The sequence below is a fragment of the Diadema antillarum genome, unplaced genomic scaffold (assembly GCF_040938485.1).
Source record: "Diadema antillarum isolate AM-2024a unplaced genomic scaffold, OU_Dant_1.0 seq00000136_RagTag, whole genome shotgun sequence".
In the NCBI taxonomy this organism is placed as follows: domain Eukaryota; kingdom Metazoa; phylum Echinodermata; class Echinoidea; order Diadematoida; family Diadematidae; genus Diadema; species Diadema antillarum.
Window position 1 is genome coordinate 1346856 of NW_027271213.1, and position 20181 is coordinate 1367036.

A 20181-nucleotide genomic window follows, 5' to 3' on the forward strand; every position below is an offset into this window, starting at 1 on the left:
TACTAGTAAACAATACAATGCACAGCACGATGCAAAACAATGCCGTCGCACTGTGAACGCCCTATGAACAACCTTTCACGCTGGGCGCTCTCGGTGAACCACCGGGTGATCTCCCGTTGAACTATCGGTGTTCACCCAGGACGCTTCTCGGGTAAAAATTGCCCAAAATTTCATCGGTGTTTCACCTAGGCTTCCCCTAGGTTTCAACCGAGTGACCTTTCACACTGAGGGGTTCCCCGGGTGCCCCCAGGTGCCCCCGGGGAAGATATTCTTCAGCGGGAAAGGGGTATAAGCTTTATTACTCTTGCTTTCAATCCAGGTCACTTTTTCCTTCTCATTTTCTTTTCTCTTCTACTAGCGAAGGGGTTTGATTCCTTTGTTGTTACCTGCCTAGTAGCGTTTGACATGCATTGTACTATTATGTATTAATCATTCCTCTTTGAATTATTATGCTGATGCATTTTTCCCAAATGCAGTGTTTGTATGATTGTATCATTTGCAACTGAAACTTTTGCATTTTCTATGGAACCTTTTAAAAAAAGTGGTGTAGTTTCTATAGATATCATACATCTTGTAGTTGGTCCCTGGTGACACCATAATACATTCATGAAATCAAGACAGACTTCATCTCAATTGTTTAAAAGAGGTTACAAATTGAGATGAGGTCATACGAGTATGTCACAAAATCAACTAAAGTCGAGAAACAGATCTTCATACGGTAACTAACTGCACTCATGGAATATTTTGTGGTAGAGAAGTTTCCATGCATTTTACCCTTTGTGATACACACCAACACAAAAGGTGAACATACATTGTTTGTTGTACATTGTAGTTTGTCCTAGTCAAGAATCTATAACCTATGGTGTAGCATTTGGACTGCTACAATAAGCACAGGCAGGGTTCCCACAGTCATAGAAAGTCCTGGCAAATCCTGGAAAAAAATTGTGGTCATGGAAAGTCAAGGAAAAGTCAGGGAATTTGGAAAATTTGTGAAAAGTCATGGAAAAGTCATGGAATTGCATTTACCTCTTGGCTATGGCAGCTTTCCAGTTTGTTGTGTCTTGCAACTCTCATACTCTGTGATCATACTCTGCTATAATTAGTATTTATGATTTCCATTTTTCCTGTTTAATGACATCCCAAATTCTACATATTGTAACTCTCGGGGCATATACTAATGATAATAGACGTACATGTCATGAGTAAGATAAGGGCTTTTTTCACTTGTAAATTTTTGCTTAGTCCCGTACCAACGGTGGGGCTAAGGGGGGGCCTTAGCCCCACCGTTGGTACGGGACTATCCTTAGCCCACTTTCTGTTTACACTCGTTTTTGCCAAAGTGGGCTAGCCCCACTGATAGTCCGGTACTATCTGGCCCTGCAAAATAGCAGGGTTAGCACCACAATTGCGGTGCCAAGCAAGTGAGTGTAAACAGAACGAAAAAATAATCCTGGGCTAAGCGACGGAGACGAAGTCCGACCCTCACTGACCAATCAGAAACGAGGTAATCAAGTGCTGCCGGTGCGTGCGTGTACGTGTACAGTACACAGCGTAATCATGAATATTCATGTGGTTTGGAAAGTCCGGGGCTAAGAAATACGAGTGTAAAAAGGTCAGTTTTCTCCTTAGCCCCGGACAAGAGATAGTACGGGACTAATTGGCCAGTGTAAAAAGCTGACAAAATTGGTACGGGACTAACGATAGTCCTGGGTTAAGAAACACAAGTGTAAAAAGCCCTATAGTGGGTGGAACGGATGGCTGTGAGGGGAGGTGGAGGCCATCATAATGTGTCTGATTTTGGAAACCGTGCCAGAAAGGAAGTCATGGAAAGCAGCAATATAGTCATGGAAAAGTCATGGAAAAGTCATGGAATTCTGTTTTCAAATTTCGGTGGGAACCCTGACAGGGTAAATTAATTCTTTTGCAGGAGCTTACTAGATGTATATACAGTGACTTGCTCGAGTGTTGCTGAGGAATGAGAGTAGAATAGTCTAAGAGCAGAGCAGGGTGTGACAAACTCGTTATACTCCCTTGTCTGATCCAACTTAAACTCATGGGTTGTCAGGTAACTCGACTGAACGCTTCCTATGCATTTCTAACTCCAAATTGCATTGGTGTGTACACCAAATTAGCAAAAAATGTTGACTTGAATCTCTTAAGTACATGTACATGAAAAGACATACATGTATATAGGCAAGGCTCAACAATAACTTTTTTTGGGGGGAGGGGGGTGGTGGCCCAAAATCACATTAAAGTAAAAAACAAACAAACATAAAAATGATTATAAACCATGATGATTATCAAATGCAAAAGTTTGGTTTCATATGCTACGTAGTGTAAGTAAGTTTAGAAAGTATTTCAAATTTGATATTAGATTTAGGCATGAAAATAATTCACATGACACATAGTACAGATAAACCTTCTTTAACTGTATTACTAGAGAGATAAAATTTGACAGTGAAGTTTTGGCCGAGAGTAGAAATGGCATGGCCGAATTTGGCCATAAAATAGACATGGAGCATACAATATACAACCTGAATAAACTTGCTATGGTGCTTCTGAATGATGAGAATAGAATAGAACAGAGTAGAGCAGGGTGCAATGAACTCACTTGCTCCTTTGCCTGATCCAACCATGGAGCTGTAATAGCTCCATGGTCCAAGTAAATCTCACTGTCACTCAAGTGACTTCAGTGGATGCTTTTCTGTTTATTAATTACTACCAGTGGCCCTTGCCCACAATCTCAATAGTCCAGGACAAGAGAGGAAGTATCTCTGTTGTAATACCCTGGGAGAGGTATATATGCACAGTCCCACCTCAATTATCCGGCCCTCGATCTCTTAGCCGGACTTCTCTATCATCCGCACGCAGTGAAGAAGAAAAGAAAAAAGTGATTTCAAACTCAATTAAAACTCCCACAAAACTCACACGATTTACCTAAAATATTTCAGTCAGAAACATGCTGTCAAATTTATATTAAACTGTTTCAATTTCCGTAAAAATCAGACTAAAGCAGGCTAGCATAGATTACACCACTGTGGCGGTGTACGCTACAGGCCTACAGTATTTAGCTGCAACTGCTAACATGTACATAAAAAAATGTACTTACACATCATTTCTCCCATAACTGGCCAAATCACTTTTAAAACTGCGGACGGGCAACAGTCCCGACATGGCCAGATATCCAAGGTCGGACTGTACTGCAACGTAACAAGTTCTGCAGAAATATGTGGTAGACAGGCTTGACAAGAGTCTAGATAGTGCCAGGGTACATGAAATATACAGAGTATTAAAGGTGAATTTTTCTTCCTTTTCCTGGCTCCAGATTTTCAACAATTACAAAAACAAATTTTCAGTTTGTATGCATGGTTTATTTTGAATTGATTTCATTTTTGCTGCCCAATCTGTTCCAGCGCTTTAAAAATCTCGAACAAATCTTGGGGTAGTCACTTCCGTACGGATCAGCCACGTGTCAAGGTAATGAGAGGAAACATAAAGTTCGCCAGTCACGGTCAGGGGACAGAAGCCGAGCTATTTTTTGTCAGCGATGAAAGGAAATCTTGAATTTATTAAGGAGAAGCCACTGCGAGCGCGAATGGCTTCCGAACGCTCGTGGCATGCAGGCCAGCGAGCTGCTTGGGATTCTTTAATTCTCAAAGAAATGGGCGGCCCTGCTGTTACCAAGGCAATCGGTGCTCTTTTGTAGGTCATTAAACTTAGTAGACAGTGTACCACATCCCCCCACCTTCCATGCTTGTGTTTGCAGTAATACTGTATGAATACCTGTTTGTTGTGGAACGTAGCTTGTAGATATTTTTGAATTTTGAGTAGGATTTGCAGTGAATGATACTTTATGTGGGAACATATAAATCCCTTAAAACAAAAAGCAAAAACAGAAATGATTGCCTGTTCCATTCAAGATTGTTTGAGTGTGATTTCATCATTGACTTTCCATTTATATTCATGAAGTCTTCTCTGATTCCAACAGTTTTCATTGATGTGTTGCTTTTCATTCATTACGGTCCAAATGTCAAGGAGAAAAATATAATATCTTTCCTAAGAAAGATGTGAATTTTTAAAAATTGCATGCACCTACACTGTAGCAAATTTGTATGCACGTATAAGATGTGTGTGTGTATGCACAGGGGATGGAGGGGCTTTTACCGTTAATGTCTCACTATCCACTGGATGGTGAGTGCGTTTAGCCAGCTCAGCCCCCGTCAGCTTCCACTTGTACTGTTGCGGTGATAGATTGAACTTTACTCCTCGGCAACCCATTGTCTGTTATTTCACACTGTTGTTCATTCACAGAGGCCTGACTGTTTTCTCAATTTCTTCTCCCATGATGCAGGCCCCCGCATCTCTGCCCTTTGGCTCGACATGATGTGACTCTCGTTACACATTGCTATTGAAACGTGTTCAAACATTAACACTCGAAAATGGCGTCGGGTGGAGAAAGGGATCTCGATTACGGGGCAAGCACAAGTACTGGTGGAAGTGGAGCAACAGGTGGCCCCATGATACCAGCCATCGTGATAGGAATGGCAGAGGGGGGCGGTGGAGACACCCCTGATCTGGTACAGTCGGCAGAGGGTGGATCCAGCTACCCACTCCGTGGTGGAGATGAAGGAGGAGGACTCGCCGATGAAATAGAAGAGGAAGAGGAGGAGGCAGAGGATAATGGAGGATTCAGTGGTGGAATCCATGGTGATGAAGGAGGAGCAAAGGAGGAGATACTGGATGATGGATTGGTAGGAAGAGATGATGCCATCCCACTGGTAGCTGCTAATGGTGAGCTTTAAGGCGTAACTCCATTCCAAATACAAATTAACTCTGATAGAAGTTGTTATAAACTGACCAGTAAAGATTCTTCTATGTGTACTTGACATGCATGAGAACTAAGTTGCACAGAAATGATATCTGTTGCAACCACATACATTCCAAGTACATGAGCCGATATTTGGAGTATTGGCTCTTCAGTTCTCCAATTCGAAGTTTGCACATGGATGAAATATCATTGGATTATTGTAGTGCTCAACAACAACCCCTTCCCCTTATTAAAGTAACTCATCATTGCAAAGTTTTCACAACCCTGCAATTATTTATGAGATGGATATAATTCATTCTCTGTCATTTCAAACCATTGATAGAAAATGTGGTAAAAGTTATGAACAGTCTAAGGGAGACTTACAAGGCAATGACTTCCTACACAGCTTGTTTGATTGAGGGGGCTCACAAAGAACTGAGAAAGGAACACCATTATAGTATGCATCTGAAGTACAAAGTGTACAATCAAATAGATCATTGTACAAGGCATTTACATCGTATATTTGCCAGTTGCAAGTTCTTAAATCAGTTATTTACCACATATGGTGATTTGATTACGTTTATAATACCGAACTCAAAGTTGAAACCACAGTGAATTCTTTAAGAGAAGTTTATTTTGTGTGTATGTGTGTCTGTGTGTGTGCGTGCGTGATTGCCTTGGAACTAAACCTATGAACTTTACCTGTTTTTCACATCAACCATCCTAACTATAATGATCAAAGCATATGATGTGTACACTACAGTATGTAACCTCACAACACATCTTGAGTAACATACCCTTCTCAGTGACTTCTGTCTACTATGTGCAGAAGCTGTGCAAGCTGTATACTGCAAGTCAAATCTTGGTCTTACGATGTACATGCGTTGTTGTCTTGATTATATTTCATTTCATTTTTTTCATTTCATTTTTTTCATCACCTCCACCAAGGGAGGAGGTTACAAGTGTTTGTTTTCTTCTGCGTTTGTTGGTTTTTGTGTTCTACAAGTCCGTGTGCAAAAGTGGCAAACGGATTTGGATGAAACTTACAGGATTGATTGAGAACAATATACTTTAAAATGCATGCGAAATTTCTTGTCTACACTATGTGCATTGAACGCCAGTGGCAATTCGCGAAAATTTTATGCCACGAAATAGGCCGTCGGCTCCAATTCTTGAAAATTTCGTGCCGTGAATATATCATGTTTTACAGTAAGTAACAGTTGATTAAACTTTGGTAGTGATCCAGAAATTTTGTGGATTTTATGAAGGATTTTTGATATTTTAGAAGATAGGGTCAATGAACTTTAAAGGAGTTCACGCTGCGCATATTTGAGGTTTTCATACATAGCATGCAGTAAAGTGTGTGCTCTAGTTTCTGCTAGGACGAGGTGCGCTGCGCTGTTGAAAGTTGGTGACATAACAAAAGGCTTCCATCGGGAAATCATGCAACTTTCAGCATGCATACATATGCGTGGAAATCACTGCTCTCCGTGGAAGAACAAGATAAAATGGGGGAAATTAGCTGCTTTGGAAAGGTCTGTGCTATCAGAGTGCTTTTCTAGTTATATTTAGTTTTTTTTTTTTTAGGTGACTTTTGAATAGTGTCTGTGTGAAAAAATTCACACTTTTGTCTTCTGCCTTCTCTAGTAAAGAAAAAGAAAAAAGGAAAATAAAATTGAAAAGTCTAGAGATCAGCAGATTTTCTTAATTTGCCCCTCATTCAAAATAATTACATATGTGTATACAATCATTTTGCTTCCAGGGCAAGCACCAGATAGCAACCCACAGAGTGGTAGCAACCCTGAAGGAGCATCAGCAGACGTTACGTTCAGCCCGAGTGCTGATGAAGACGGGGGTGGCGATGCTGGTGGAAAGTACCAGAAAATGAAGCAGTAAGTCTCTTTACTCGCCATTTTGTACATTTCATGAGATGAGTGTACCCCAAGAAGGCCTTAGGATGTCTTGAATTGTGGTACGCTTTCACAAACCTCCGCCCCTCAGCATCCGCCAAGCTGTCTTGGAAGATTGTAGTTCTCAGCAAGTGATCATCACTACCCCGACACCTTCCAACTTGGGAATGTTGAAGGGAAGAATGTGTAATATTGTACATAACCGCATTCTTAGACTGCCGAGAGGCTATTCAGTTATCATTTTGCTGCTAGGCATGACATTTGAAGAATATCATTACAACTTTGTGCAGATATCTATCCTAATCCTCAAAATTTGCACAAACTTACAGGCAACAGCAAGAAATCTTGACAACCCATTTGCTGTTGCTATGGTAACTGGAATTGATGTAAGTTTCTGCTCTAATACAACAACAGCTTCCAAAAATAGATGTCTGCCGCTTTGCTGCACTTGTGTATGATTATACAGCAGCTGCGTTTTAAATGCATTGAGTTGAAGGAGGAAGTTTTTCATAACATCAGACAGGCGAGAGTGATTTGAAGGATGACATACAACGGAGTACCTATTGTTACTCAGAAGTGATTTCTGTTTCTGTGAATGACATTGCAACATGCAACAGTGCAGCGCAAAAAGGCTCATCCTTGTTCAACCGACAGGAAGGTAATCTTGCGGAAAAGCGTTCCTGGAACTCCACATGACATGGAGAGTGATATTGACTTTTGCATTTTTCCAGAACGAGAATTTTGCGTGGCTGGTCATTTTCTTTACCATCTAAAGATTAAAGATAAAAGTTCAAATACTTTAATAGGTCCATGCAGTTATATGCAAATGAGAGTTTGCACTCCTAATGATAGAAGTCATAGTCTTTTGGGAGAGGACAAAAATTAGGAATTGTAATGGAAAACTTTCACACATTATTAGAACAGGTGCATGCCACACAAGAGTACAAATCCTGTAGGTACATGTTGTAGTGTGGGAGATGATGGAGTAACATGGGAAAGACTTTGACTCATGCTCGAAGGGTTTTTGGTGTAAACCGCACCCATAGCTCATTCACCTGTCTCGACATGAAACGCATGAAGTACTAAAAAAAGAAAAATGAATAATGAAACATCGTAGCAGTGATGGGTTACCACGGAATACAGTGTAGAGTGTGAACTTGTCCAGTTACTCGCTGTATGTAAATCAGTCATGAATTTTTTTGTGGAGGTGGTAAGGCTGCCAGTGGTTGATACCAGACCAGAATACAGCTGATTATAGGCTTTACAGATTGTTATCAGCGTGTCTGGAATAGCAGACAGTAGCTTGTATAGTGCTTTTTATAGATTACTCGGTCTGGCGTCTCCCCGAAGTTACCTCGAATATTGATTTAGACAGGAAATCAATTAATGGACATTTATTCATACCATTATATTGTCTCCCCCAAATTACGTTAAATATTAATTTAGACAGGAAATTAATTAATGGACATTTATTCTTGCCATTATATTTCTTGAGGTATAGGTACCTGCAAAAAACGGAGATGTGCTACCAAGTCTCTTTTATATGGGCAATTCCGTGGAAAATGTTACCTTTCCTGAAAATCATAAATTTGCAATGATTTGAAAAATATACGAGCTACAGGGACAAATTTAGTATCAAATGCTAGAACTTGTTTAGTTCTTTCATTTAAGTGGTATTTTGATACAATTAAAGTGTATTTAGGCATTCGTTTCTTTAAAAAACCCATTTTTGGGCCAAATTGTTGATAACTTAAACACACAATCTTTGACTCTCATTATCCCATATTCAGAAACACTTCAGCATTTGTTTCAAAGTAGTTTATGGTTAAGAATGAACCAAAAAACACTAATATTAGCCTTGTCTGAGATATGGACTGTGTAATAAAGTATGAATATTCGGACTTTAAAAAGTGGACAAAGTTGTAATGTCCGTAATGCTAAAAATGTTATGTCCATAACGCTACATTTGAGACCCTGTAGAGTAAATGCTGAATGTGTTGCACACCATTATCAATCTACAACTTAAACAGGACCAGAGCACTCATTTCAGAAGAAAATTCCTTTTACTTAATGCTCTGATTCATAAATTTCTCAACATATCCACATGAAAGTAAAAAATTGTGTCCAAAAAATGTAATGTCCGTAACGGCAAACCTTTTGTGTAATATCTACCAAATGATTTACAGTAACTGATCAAAACTCAGACTGTTGATATTTCAGGATGACTGGGTTAGAATAAACCATGAATGGATTAAGAATGATTATGCTGAGTTGTTGATTTCTGTAAATTCTCTAAATGTAATGTCTGTAATGCTGGAATTGCCCATATCATCAACCAAAATAATCATACTTGTGATTAGTCCTACATTGGCTTATTAAAGAAAAAAAAAATCTACTTTTTTTTCAATGTGTTGCCTTGAAATATACATGCATGGTATATACAACTGGAAGGATATACAGTGGAATGGAGCTCTTTTTTCAATGCCTATGACATTTTGTAGAGAGTGATTTTCAATGAAAAATTTGTAGTCATTGGTTGGCAGCATGTGGCACAGCTGTTCAGAAATTGACTAGTTTATTTAAGCCCTCTACTTGGTGCAGCTCAGAGTAGCACTGGTCTCTCGTAACAAATTTTTCAGAAGGCCTGTAGTTGTCTGTTTGAACGTGTCGGAGAGTTTAATAGTTGTCGTTTTCAAACACGCGTTTGGCACCTGTAACATGTCAGATTTGATCTATCAAGGGCTAGACAGGGCAAATATTTCAGATCCAGGGCTGAGTTCTTTGTGGTGAATCCATGACGATGCCGCATATGTCGCGAGCCGGAGAGCAAGAGTGGTCCAACGAGCTGTCACTTGTATACCTGGATGGACGCCCTGGTGGTGTGAATCACCGTAGGCATTGCCTCAATCCAGATTTAATCTCAGCTTGCCATCATTTGACCATAGAGGTGTCAGATTATAGAATACTCCAGCACCAGAGCTGTTGAAAGATGATTCCAAAGGAAAGAGAATGGGGGAAAGGGGGGTGGGGGATGAACCTGGGATAAGTGTGAGGTATAAAGACAGATATTGTACCATCAGTTACAAACTGACTTGAAGGGCAGTAAATGTACCTGCTACCTTTAGCTAGCATGAATCCCAAAACCTGCATGAATATATTCACAATTTTCTCTGCACATTTTGACAGGTTGACAAATTCACACATTCATGTAAAAGCATGAATTCAAGAACCCACGAATATGTTTTTTTGAGCCACTCAGTGCAAAAAAAGTAATCATGCGACTGTCACGACTGCCACTACTTGGCTATCACCATGAGGGCAACTCCAGGGCTATGTCCGAGATGTCTCCGAACAAGGTGAAAACTTGAAATTGCCAAGAAGTTGCAGAGAAGCCGCAGCAATATCACTGTGATGTCTCTGAGATTTCCTCAGTGTCTTGGGAGACATCTCGGTGGCATCTCTGTTAGGTAGCCAATGGGTCTCCGCAAGGTCACATAGACATCTCAGAGACCTAGCATGCAAAGTTGGTAGTCTCTGTGACTTGGCTGCGAGTCAGGAGACATCGTGGAGACCAGCTGGAGACTGTAAAAAGTCGCAGAACAAAATGAACATGTTCGATTCTCTTGCGACTTCATGGAAACCAGCCTAGTCTCCAGGAAACGTTGTGGAGATGTCGCAGAGACGTCTCTGTGACCGCTCATTGACCAGCAAGACTCCAAGTCGCCACCAGGTCATCAAGCCGATGAGATTACTATTTTGGAGCCACTAAGTACATTGTATTTCTTGCAAACACGATTACTCTCTGTTGCTAAATTGATAATTTATTCTTGAGTTAGCAGCGCAGTTTAGAAGATTGAAGTTTCTGTTTCCCTCTTAAATTGGGAAGTTTGTTTGTTTCATTTTTCCATCTTGAAGATGGCTTGATAGCCCATTTTCAGCTGCACTAGCTGGTCTTCCTTGGGATCTAGTTAGATGTGAAGGTAGGACCACTTCACAGGGTTAAACACCCTGCTCTTTGCGATGAATGAATGAAGCAGGATCTTTAATGTCCATGAGTTGCGACTCTCTCATACACGGGACCTCCATTTTATGTCCTATCTGAGGGACAGAATGTTTTGTCTCTTACTAGAGCTGACAGAATAATTGAAACACTTACTGCTTGAGCCAAATCACTACCCGTTTTGTGTTTTTTCTTCTGTTTTTGTTTTTGTTTTTGTTTTTTTGTATTTGTAATCAATTTGATTAGTTTCATTTAAATTTACAATGTATCCCAAATGAAGAATGTGTAGTGAATTCATAGGTGCATATTTAAAGGTGACATGGTGACAATTTCTGGGGCAAACTTCTTTCAGTACTTGATGGGTTAATTGTCAGGCGATAGTGATTGCTGTAAAACTTTGAGTCACTTCTTTTTGTGTGTGTGTCCTTTCATATTAATAGCCTGCCAAATCCAAAATAGAGGGTAACCACTCATTACAAACCATAGTTCTCATATTGCTGTAAACCTCAGGACGTCGCATCACCCCCTAAAGCCACCCTTTAGCTTTTCGAGGCAGTCAATGGGGGAAGAAAACTGGTTGTAATCTGTCAGGAAACGCATAGATGTAAGAGAAAGTGAATATAAGGAAAGTGAGAAGTTTTGGTTGCAGCAAGAAATAGGGAAAGTCCCCTTTTAGGTATATATTTCTAATTGGCTTTCTCTCTCTTTCTTTCTCCTTTCTCTCTTCTGTTTAGATGTCACTCTATCAAAACAAAAATGAAAATACAATATTTTTGAAAAACTGCAACAAAGGTCACGTCCAGAATGAAAAGTTGTAATTGTAAAAGATGGCTTTGACAAAATTCAGATTTTAAAAAAAGAAAGAGAGGAATTAACTCATTGGGAAAAATTCTGAGAGGTCGGGAACCTGAAGACAGAAGGATATGCTCATAAACTTTAGTACGAGATTTCATTTGAAACTGTAACAAGTTGCACGACACCTGAGGTCCACTTGTGTCTTTTTACACAGCAAAAATGTATTGCCGTGCACGTCAAGATCCATCTTCCCAAATGAATTTTGACAGGCCAGAGTTAAATATGGAGCATGAGTCAAAGAGAATCGGTGGTTACCCCGGTGAAGGATCGCTTTTCTCATCGTTTGTCATGCTGTAAGAAACCCCCACGTACAGACCATAAACCTACATGGTGTAGATTTCACGATGCAGCTCGATCCTTCCACTTTTTAATTGCAGAAGTCAGAATCGGTTTGCAAAATGACTGGAAGCTATGATAATTTTTTAATAGTGTTCATCATTTTTGTCAAATGTTATGGAAGTGGGCTATGGAAATTGGATTGTGGGTTGTAATGTAGGATAATGCACTGATCAATTTAGGGTGCCCTCTAAAATGAACGGCTGTGTCTTTACAAAGATGACATGACAGAGTATGCTACACCACCCCCCCCCCCCAAAAAAAAAAAAAGAAAAAAAAAGAAAAAGGTAATGGAGTGGATTTGATTTAAAGTTGTGATGTACATGGAAATCTAATCGAGAAGTAAATTAATTTTATAATGAGAAAGTTATGACAGGTTATTGTCATTCTGCCTTCTCACGAAATGTGATGTAAGCCTTTCAAATTGCAGTTGCAGTGCACTCAGCAAACAAATATGATTCAGTCTATATCATGCAAAGTTGTTTAAAATAGGATGTTATAACCCTGATTGTTCAAATTTTTTGCCTTTACATACAGGACTGAAGCATGCTTGGGTACAATGTTTTTTTGTCTGATCTACAAAAAAAAGAACAATTAGAGCTCAAGCTGTGCTTCAATGTTCTCATGTTTGATGAGCATTTACTAGTATAGACATTCTCTGATTATCAAAAGATTCTAAAAAGTTTCCTTCATCAAGGAGAAATCAATATGTGAAGAATGTCTCATGTTAAGTCTTTGTGTAGCTCGATCATCTTTAGTTTAAACTCATGTGATGCTAGTCCAGTGAAGAAAGAGTAAGAAATAATTTTGATGTGCTCAAAAGTGAACATTTTATATCAAAATTTGATTAAAGTTTTGGAAGTTATGAAATTGTGAAGTTTCACGAGTTTTAGAAAACAGTTCTTGAATGTCAGTTGATATGAATGTACATGCAAATAGCTGATGATGTCATCATATCCATGCTCTGTATCATGATGAGAATGATAACTCACTAGTTCATTGTATGTAATTCAAATTGTAGTACTAATAAAGGTAGTGATAACCATGATTACTAGTCACAGTGACAGTTGTAAGAGTGATCATGAGGCCCGTAAGGTATCAAAGATGTTAATAATACTAGTGATCATTTAAAGTACAGGGCCCCATTTTATAAAAAAATATAATCGATTATAAATTTCCTTACCACACAGGCTGCCATAGACAGCTACAAATCAACTATATATACTCAATTTTAACTCTTCATAAAGCAGGGCCCTGATCTTCTTTCCATGTTCATAGAGTCTTGGATGCCCTTGATGCAAAAGACTGATAGTATCCAAACTTCTTTCATGTCCTTCCCAGACGGCACCCATTAAATGATGCATCCATCATATCCATTCTCTACTTCCACTGGCTCAACTTCGCCTTCTACAAGGCCTGGAAGAAGGGTCTGAAGAAGGAGGACCTCTTCCCCTGCACCCCCGAGGAACAGTCACTCCCAAACCACGAGAGGTGAGATTAATCAGAGAGAAGGGGGAAGGAGGGAGGAGGAGGAGGTGGAGATGGGAGGAGGAGGGGAGGTGGGAGGAGGAGGAGGAGGGGGAGGAAGAAGAGGAGGAGGAGGAGGAGGAGGAGGAGGGGGAGGAAGAAGAGGAGGAGGAGGAGGGGAGGAAGGGAGGGTGAGGGAGGAGGGTGAGGGAGGAGGGTGAGGGAGGAGGAGGGGGCAGGTGGGAGGGGGAGGGGGGAGGTAGGAGGGTGAGGGGGAGAGGGGGATGTGGGAGGGTGATGGAGGGAGGTAGGAGGGTGAGGGAGGGAGGTAGGAGGGGGAGGGAGGAGAGGGGGAGGTCGTCGGAGAAGGAGGGAGAGGTATAAGGGTAAGGGAGGAAAGGGGGAGGTGGGAGGAGGAGGAGGTTGAGGGAGGAGGAGGAGGAGGGAGGGAGGGGGAGATGGGAGGAGGAGGGAGGAGGAAGAAGAGGAGGGGGAGGAGGGGGAGGGGATGGGAGGAGGAGGGGGAGGTAGGAGGGTGAGGGAGGAGAGGGGGGAGGTGGGAGGTGGAGGTAGGAGGGTGAGGAAGGAGAGGGGGAGGTGGGAGGAGGAGGGGGGTAGGAGGAGGAGGGTGAGGGAGGAGGAGGAAGGGGCGGAGGTATTGGAGAGACCCTGTCGAACATTGCGTTGGCTCAAGTTTTCAGAAATTGTCTGACTGTGCACACTGACCTGAGCTTAGGGGATGATGCTCTCTGAGCTCGATATAACCTACATGTAGTTGAATGGAGAGATTAAACTAGCACCAGCAACATTGCCAAACCTGGAAGCCCTCAATGTACCAAACCCTGCTCAAGCTCATCGCATCGTATGATACTGCCAATTGTTCATTTGAATAAAAATATCTTTAGTTCTCTTATATAATGGATAGCAGATAAATAAAAATAAAAAAAAGAACAACAGAAAGCTGCTTGAAATATGATTTTAAAGCTCTGGTTTCATAGCTTTTTGTCCAGCAGAAGGTGATCTGTTCGGGACCAGAATATATGGGCAATAATGTTGGATTTCACACAGTTTAACTTTTGTGGAACAAGGTTACAGGGTTACAGAATGTTGAAAGGCTGTGTACAGGTACATGTAGCTTCCCGCTTTCAATTATACTGGATGTAGTAATTTGTACTGGTCGTCGTGGAGTTTGTGAGGCAAGTCGCCATTAATTAATTGCAGAAACCTTTCCCTATCAATAGAGGATTCAGGGCTGTAGTCAACAGTCTCTGCCATCAATCAAATGTAGGATTTGCACATTTCAAATCCATTTCATGACATCATGCATGCTGACAGAATGTGAATGCTATGATAATGATCTGTGATAAGCTAAATTCCTCAACAAAGCCCACTTCCCAACAGCGGAGATAGTCAATGGTAGCTCAAAATAAATGAAGCAATCAACAAACAGCAGCCAGTGCATAGATTACCAGTACTTTTGCAACAAATATTTCTAAGAATACAGTTTTTTATAAAGGTCCATTAATATGGACCGAAATACCATTTAATTTGAAAATGAAACCGTCTTTGAATAGTTTTAAAAGGAATTATAAATTTTTACTCCTGAATTCATATTCTCATTCAGAATGATTATTTTAATTGCACTTATATATTTATTTTGATTTGTTCTTCAGTCCTGTCCTTTTCTTTTCCTCCTAGTTTCTTTTCTATACTCCCGATATATTTTACATAGCATTAATGTTTTCTAGGGGTCAGCGATTTACAAGGCTTATTGCTCTTCTCTGTTGACCCCCCATTCACATGAATTTACGCATCGGCTCTTGTTCTTGTTGTTGTTTTGTGTATGTGTGTGTATCTCTTTTGATATTTATGTATAACTTGTATCTATGTGTTTCCATTGTATGAATTGTTTGATTATTTTATGTCGAATGGAAATAAATTTGAACTTGAACTTGAACTTGAACAATTTGCATAATTTTCAAAAAAAAGTATGGCTGGAGAAGAGCCTGGAAACCAACATAAATCAAATTTGGCAACAGTTCGTGCAAGAGTGGCTTGACATTTTCCTTTCTTGTTTGGTTCATTGTCAATTTCTGTTTGCTATCATTTGAAAGCATTGTGAGGAATAGCTGATCCATATCGTTAAGCATGATAGAAAATGCAATAACAGGTAAACCTTGTGAGAGTTTTGGTAGAATACTGTGTGGGTGTAATTTGGGAACATTTCTCCTGAATCATTTTGCATTGCTGCCTCCACATCACGTAATTGTTTGATTCAGTATTTTGTCATGATTATCATGTTGCAGTCAAGGCAACTGAAAATAAAGTGTACCAATACACTCATCATCATGTTTGCTGTATTTGTAGAATATTATGACATGCCTACTGCGAAATATTATAATTTTTTGTCGCTCCAATTTGTATACATTGGGATTTGAATGTAAATTTTGAAGAGTATACAAGTACATAAACAAAAATGACTTGAAATAGACTAGTCGTCAATCTAGTGACTGCGTTATTGATAATTTTTTTTCCAGCTACAGTGTACATCTTGAATGGTAGTGACGTGCAATGCACGTAAACGTGGGCATGTACATGTACTTCGATCAATACCTTACTTTACAGTGGTTTGATCAATTTCAGAATTGTTACTTTTGTTTTTTGTTAGACCTAATGAATGATCAATTGCAGTAAAACTGACTACCATTCTGCATGTTTGCTTGCGAAAAAGCATCAAGTTGAATATGGAGAGGTATTCGCTTTAAGATTAGATAGCAACCCTTCAGTGAACTAACACTTCGAGTGTCACCAAAATGCTACAAGAACTTAATTGGACCACTCTGGAACAGCGCAGAGAAAATGACAGGCTAATTATGATGTACAAAATACACAATAATCTCACTCCTCTTTCAGCACAGGACTATATCATCAAACAGGCTACTCAGTTAACGAGAGCCTCGCAACCACACTCCTATCAGGTACCATATTCGAGAACTGAATCGCATCGCCATTCGTTCTTCCCAAGAACTGTAAGGAACTGGAATTCCCTGTCGTCAGAAATTGTTTCAGCGCCATCTGTGGGATCATTTCGAAACCGTCTAACGGTTGATCACAGTGGCTAGTATTTTCGTCAAATTTTCTATGTGCTTGTAAATATCTGTAAATAAATTGTATTATAATGTAAATAGCACCAGTCTGCAAGAATCTTCAGTCTATTGAAGGAGGCAGACTTAATCAGAAGAAGAAGAAGAACTGCTACCCAGAGGCCGAGGCAGGGGCCAAGCTGTGCCAGTGAAGTTGTTTTTTGAAGGCAAACTTTATACAGTACTCTCCGCGTAACCGAGTATTGCTTAAACGGGTACTCCGTTTAATTGGGTAGTAATGTCAAAATCAGTTCCAATGCACATTAAAATTACCTAATAATTGGGGTTGCCTCTCCGCATGAATGGGTAAATATTTTCTTCCAATCTAATTTCTACCTACATGTTATCGCAGCTATAACACTTTAAGCGTGTTTTAGCGAGGAGTCTAGATAACAAAATGACAAATTTTCTGAAGACATATTTGTCCATAAAAAGAGTGTAAATTATTGCTCCAGACTGAGCAAGTGTAAGGTATGTATAATGTGCCGTGCAAGCACGCGTGTAGAGCATACAGTGTAGGTGTTTGGTGCAGTGTACAATGCATGTATACAGACACATTGTGTGTGTGTGTGTCAATTGTGAATGAGACGCGTTCTGTTAATCGAGTACTCCGCTTAATCGGGTAAGAAATGCTCTGCCCGAGCCTACCCGATTATGCGGAGAGTACTGTACCGAGATCCGCCTTGATTGGCTAAGGCAAACGTACAAATCGATCATGACGGAAATAGGGTCGATGTCCGCGGTTTCCCAAAATAGGAAAGAGAATCCAGGCTCTGTGTGTGTGTGTGTATAAAGACCAAGTAGAACATAATTCATGTGTGGAAAGATTAAGGCATGTGTCACTGTAAGTTTGAGTCTTGCTACTGTACAGACTTTGTGTGGTACATGTAGTAATGGACCTTCATTTGGTTAACATTGCTGATGGGATTAGGCGCAGACCTCAACGGAAATTAGCCTATCATGGGCGAAATACAGCGGTCACCACTTTATAGGGAGGAGTCGGGGACAGTTTTTTCTCTCATTAAAGCGGAGCTCCCACTCAAGCGGTGGCTGGTATTGGCCCTTGCAATCACCCAACATGAAACAACTTGAATTGAATTAACTTTAATCGATCAGGTTTACTGCCATCAGAAACGTGCAGACAATTGAAAAGTCCGAAGACTTACAATTCTTGTTTGCAAATACAAATTGTACATAAAACGAGTACAGTACTGTAAAACATGATATATTCACGGCATGAATTTTTCACGAATTAGAGCCGACGGCCTTTTTTGCGGCATGAAATTTTCGTAAACTGCCACTGGCATTCAATGCACATAGTGTAGACAAGAACTTTCGCGTGCATTTTAATTTCGCGAATCTTGGCGCTCGCGAAATTCGCGAAATTAAAATGCACGCGAACATTCCTCGTTTTACAGTATGTGGGCATTATACATTTAATCGTGAACAGTTATCAAATCCACTGATATCCACAGCAACAAGTACACATGTGCTGCGACATGCAAAACAAAATGATGTACTCTACTAATATTGCTGCATTCTCTCGATCCACATGTATATCAAAGGTGAACTTGCCCTTTAACATTTTACCAGATGTATGGTTCCCTTGTTTCACAAGTCAGCCAAAATGGGAGAATCCTGTTGCAGGGATGGCTGGATGTAATTTCTAGAAAGACCCAAAAATATGTGATCTGAGTTTAAGTGAGACACTTATGTTTGCCTGTTCTGAGAGTTGCAAATGCAATTTAGTGGGTGATGGAAAACTTACCAGGTAACTGTTGAAGGTCCTGTTTACCTTTGGGAGCAGTGATTTATGAAATGTTCAAGATATCACTTTTGATACACATGTGTAGGTCAGTTGTATCACAAAGCATCCTACCAATATACAAATTTTGCAATAGATCTTACAAATCCTTAAAGAATATCCTGATATAAGGAGATATCACTTTTTTTCTTATTAAATCATATCTGTATCTATGGTTTAGTGTGGAAAATCTTTTATTATAACTATTGTTCACATTTTGTACTTTTAACAATACTTAACCCGTTGAGGGCGGTTTGATTTTGCTACAACACGCATTTCCCATAGACACCTGCCCAAGTATACTCGGGACTCGTCCTCAATGGGTTAACATTGATTATACTGATTCAAATTTTTGAAGTTGGTCATTTCTATCCCTAACCCCACATTTTAGAACTATTTTGAAGCACTAGTGCTGGGTATTTGTTTCATCTGCAAACGATAAATTATGCCTTTAAAGTCATGTTGCCTCATTTGTGTCCCCCCCCCCCCCCCCCCCCCCCGCAGATTTGCTCGTCTATGGGAAGAAGAACTTGCCAAGCGAGGGCGGGAGAAGGCTTCCGTGGGGAGAGTCATCTTCAAGTTCATGTTCTTTCGAGTGATACTGGGCAGCAGCGTCATGATGTTGGCCTTGGGCTGCTCCCTGTTTGCTGCTGTGAGTGCTCCATTCTTCAGCAGTACTATTATGTAGTCTGTCATGGGAGCAGCAAATTTCTCTATTGGCTGCTGCAATATTGTCACATAATGCAAGGAAAGCATGATTTGCATATTCTGAAATATTTACTATTTGATGTGCTTTATAGTAGATAGTAATGTTTCAGTTATATGGAATGTGTACCCCTCTGCCAAAAGTACATGTTTATAGATATACTTTGCAATCTTGTTACCTACTATATTGTGGTAGAAATACCAAAGAAAAAAAGAACACCTTTCCCACCACCTATGGAGTTGACTGTGACTAAAACTGCTGTAAAAGTGGAATGAAGCAGTGCAAATACATCTGTCTTGGGATTCTATGCTATAGTTCTTCAACCGTGTTTGTAAAACTTAATTATTGAATATACAATTTAAACCAAGAAGTGTGTGGAAAGTGAAGCTTAAAGGTGCTAAGTAATGATATGTAACCTCCTAGAAAGTTTCTTTGGGTACAATTGTATTCTCTGCTAGCACTAGAGTACAAGTGTAATATAATTATTGATCATTTTTTTTTGTGTGATAACAAGACTAATAATGGGTATTTACGTATAAGGAATGCAAAATAATGTAAACAGTGATTCTACAGGAAGCCTTTTGATGATCAGTAGTCATAATGATGCTAAAAAGTGTATTACTAAAGTACCAAATTTGCTTCACCCAAGCAATGTGTAACAGTGAGAATTGAATAATTCCACTTTCTTGATAGATTCTGTCAATGTAAGGAAAAAACATATTTATGATCAGTACAATAAGTCACAAGTGTGTATGAATGATGCAGTGATGGATGTGTATTGCAACCAAGGGATGCGTAACTATGGAAACCGAATGATGTGTCCTCCCTCTCTAGGCCTACATAGTCAAGCACTTGTTGGAGTACGTACAGCAGACGGAGACGGATCTCCAGTATGGTCTTCTCTGGGTCATGGGCCTGTTTCTATGCCAGCTCACCCAGGTGACCCTACTTTCCTTCCAATTCTACCTCAACACCCGGTCAGGGACCCGCCTCCGGGCAGCAGTGGTGTCCACCATCTACCGTAGGGCCATCAGCGTCCGGACGCTGAGGGGGAAGTCTGCTGGGGAGGTGAGTTGATCAACTTGCCTTGATACATGTAGTTTGTAGAGTGTTGCTCCTCGAGGCAGATATCTTTCCAAATACATAACAATCA

General features: G+C 40.2%; 1 protein-coding gene across 1 annotated transcript in view; it reads left to right on the forward strand.

Annotated features, from left to right (window-relative positions):
- The first annotated feature begins 4439 nt into the window (after window positions 1-4439).
- The window catches only part of LOC139727583 (ATP-binding cassette sub-family C member 5-like), a 51453-nt gene continuing 35711 nt past the window's right edge, over window positions 4440-20181 (forward strand). The window contains exons 1-5 of the mRNA XM_071638564.1: window positions 4440-4791; window positions 6570-6699; window positions 13250-13399; window positions 18827-18974; window positions 19863-20096. Of these exons, the coding sequence (XP_071494665.1) occupies window positions 4440-4791; window positions 6570-6699; window positions 13250-13399; window positions 18827-18974; window positions 19863-20096 (1014 nt within the window). The remainder of the gene's footprint in view (window positions 4792-6569; window positions 6700-13249; window positions 13400-18826; window positions 18975-19862; window positions 20097-20181) is intronic.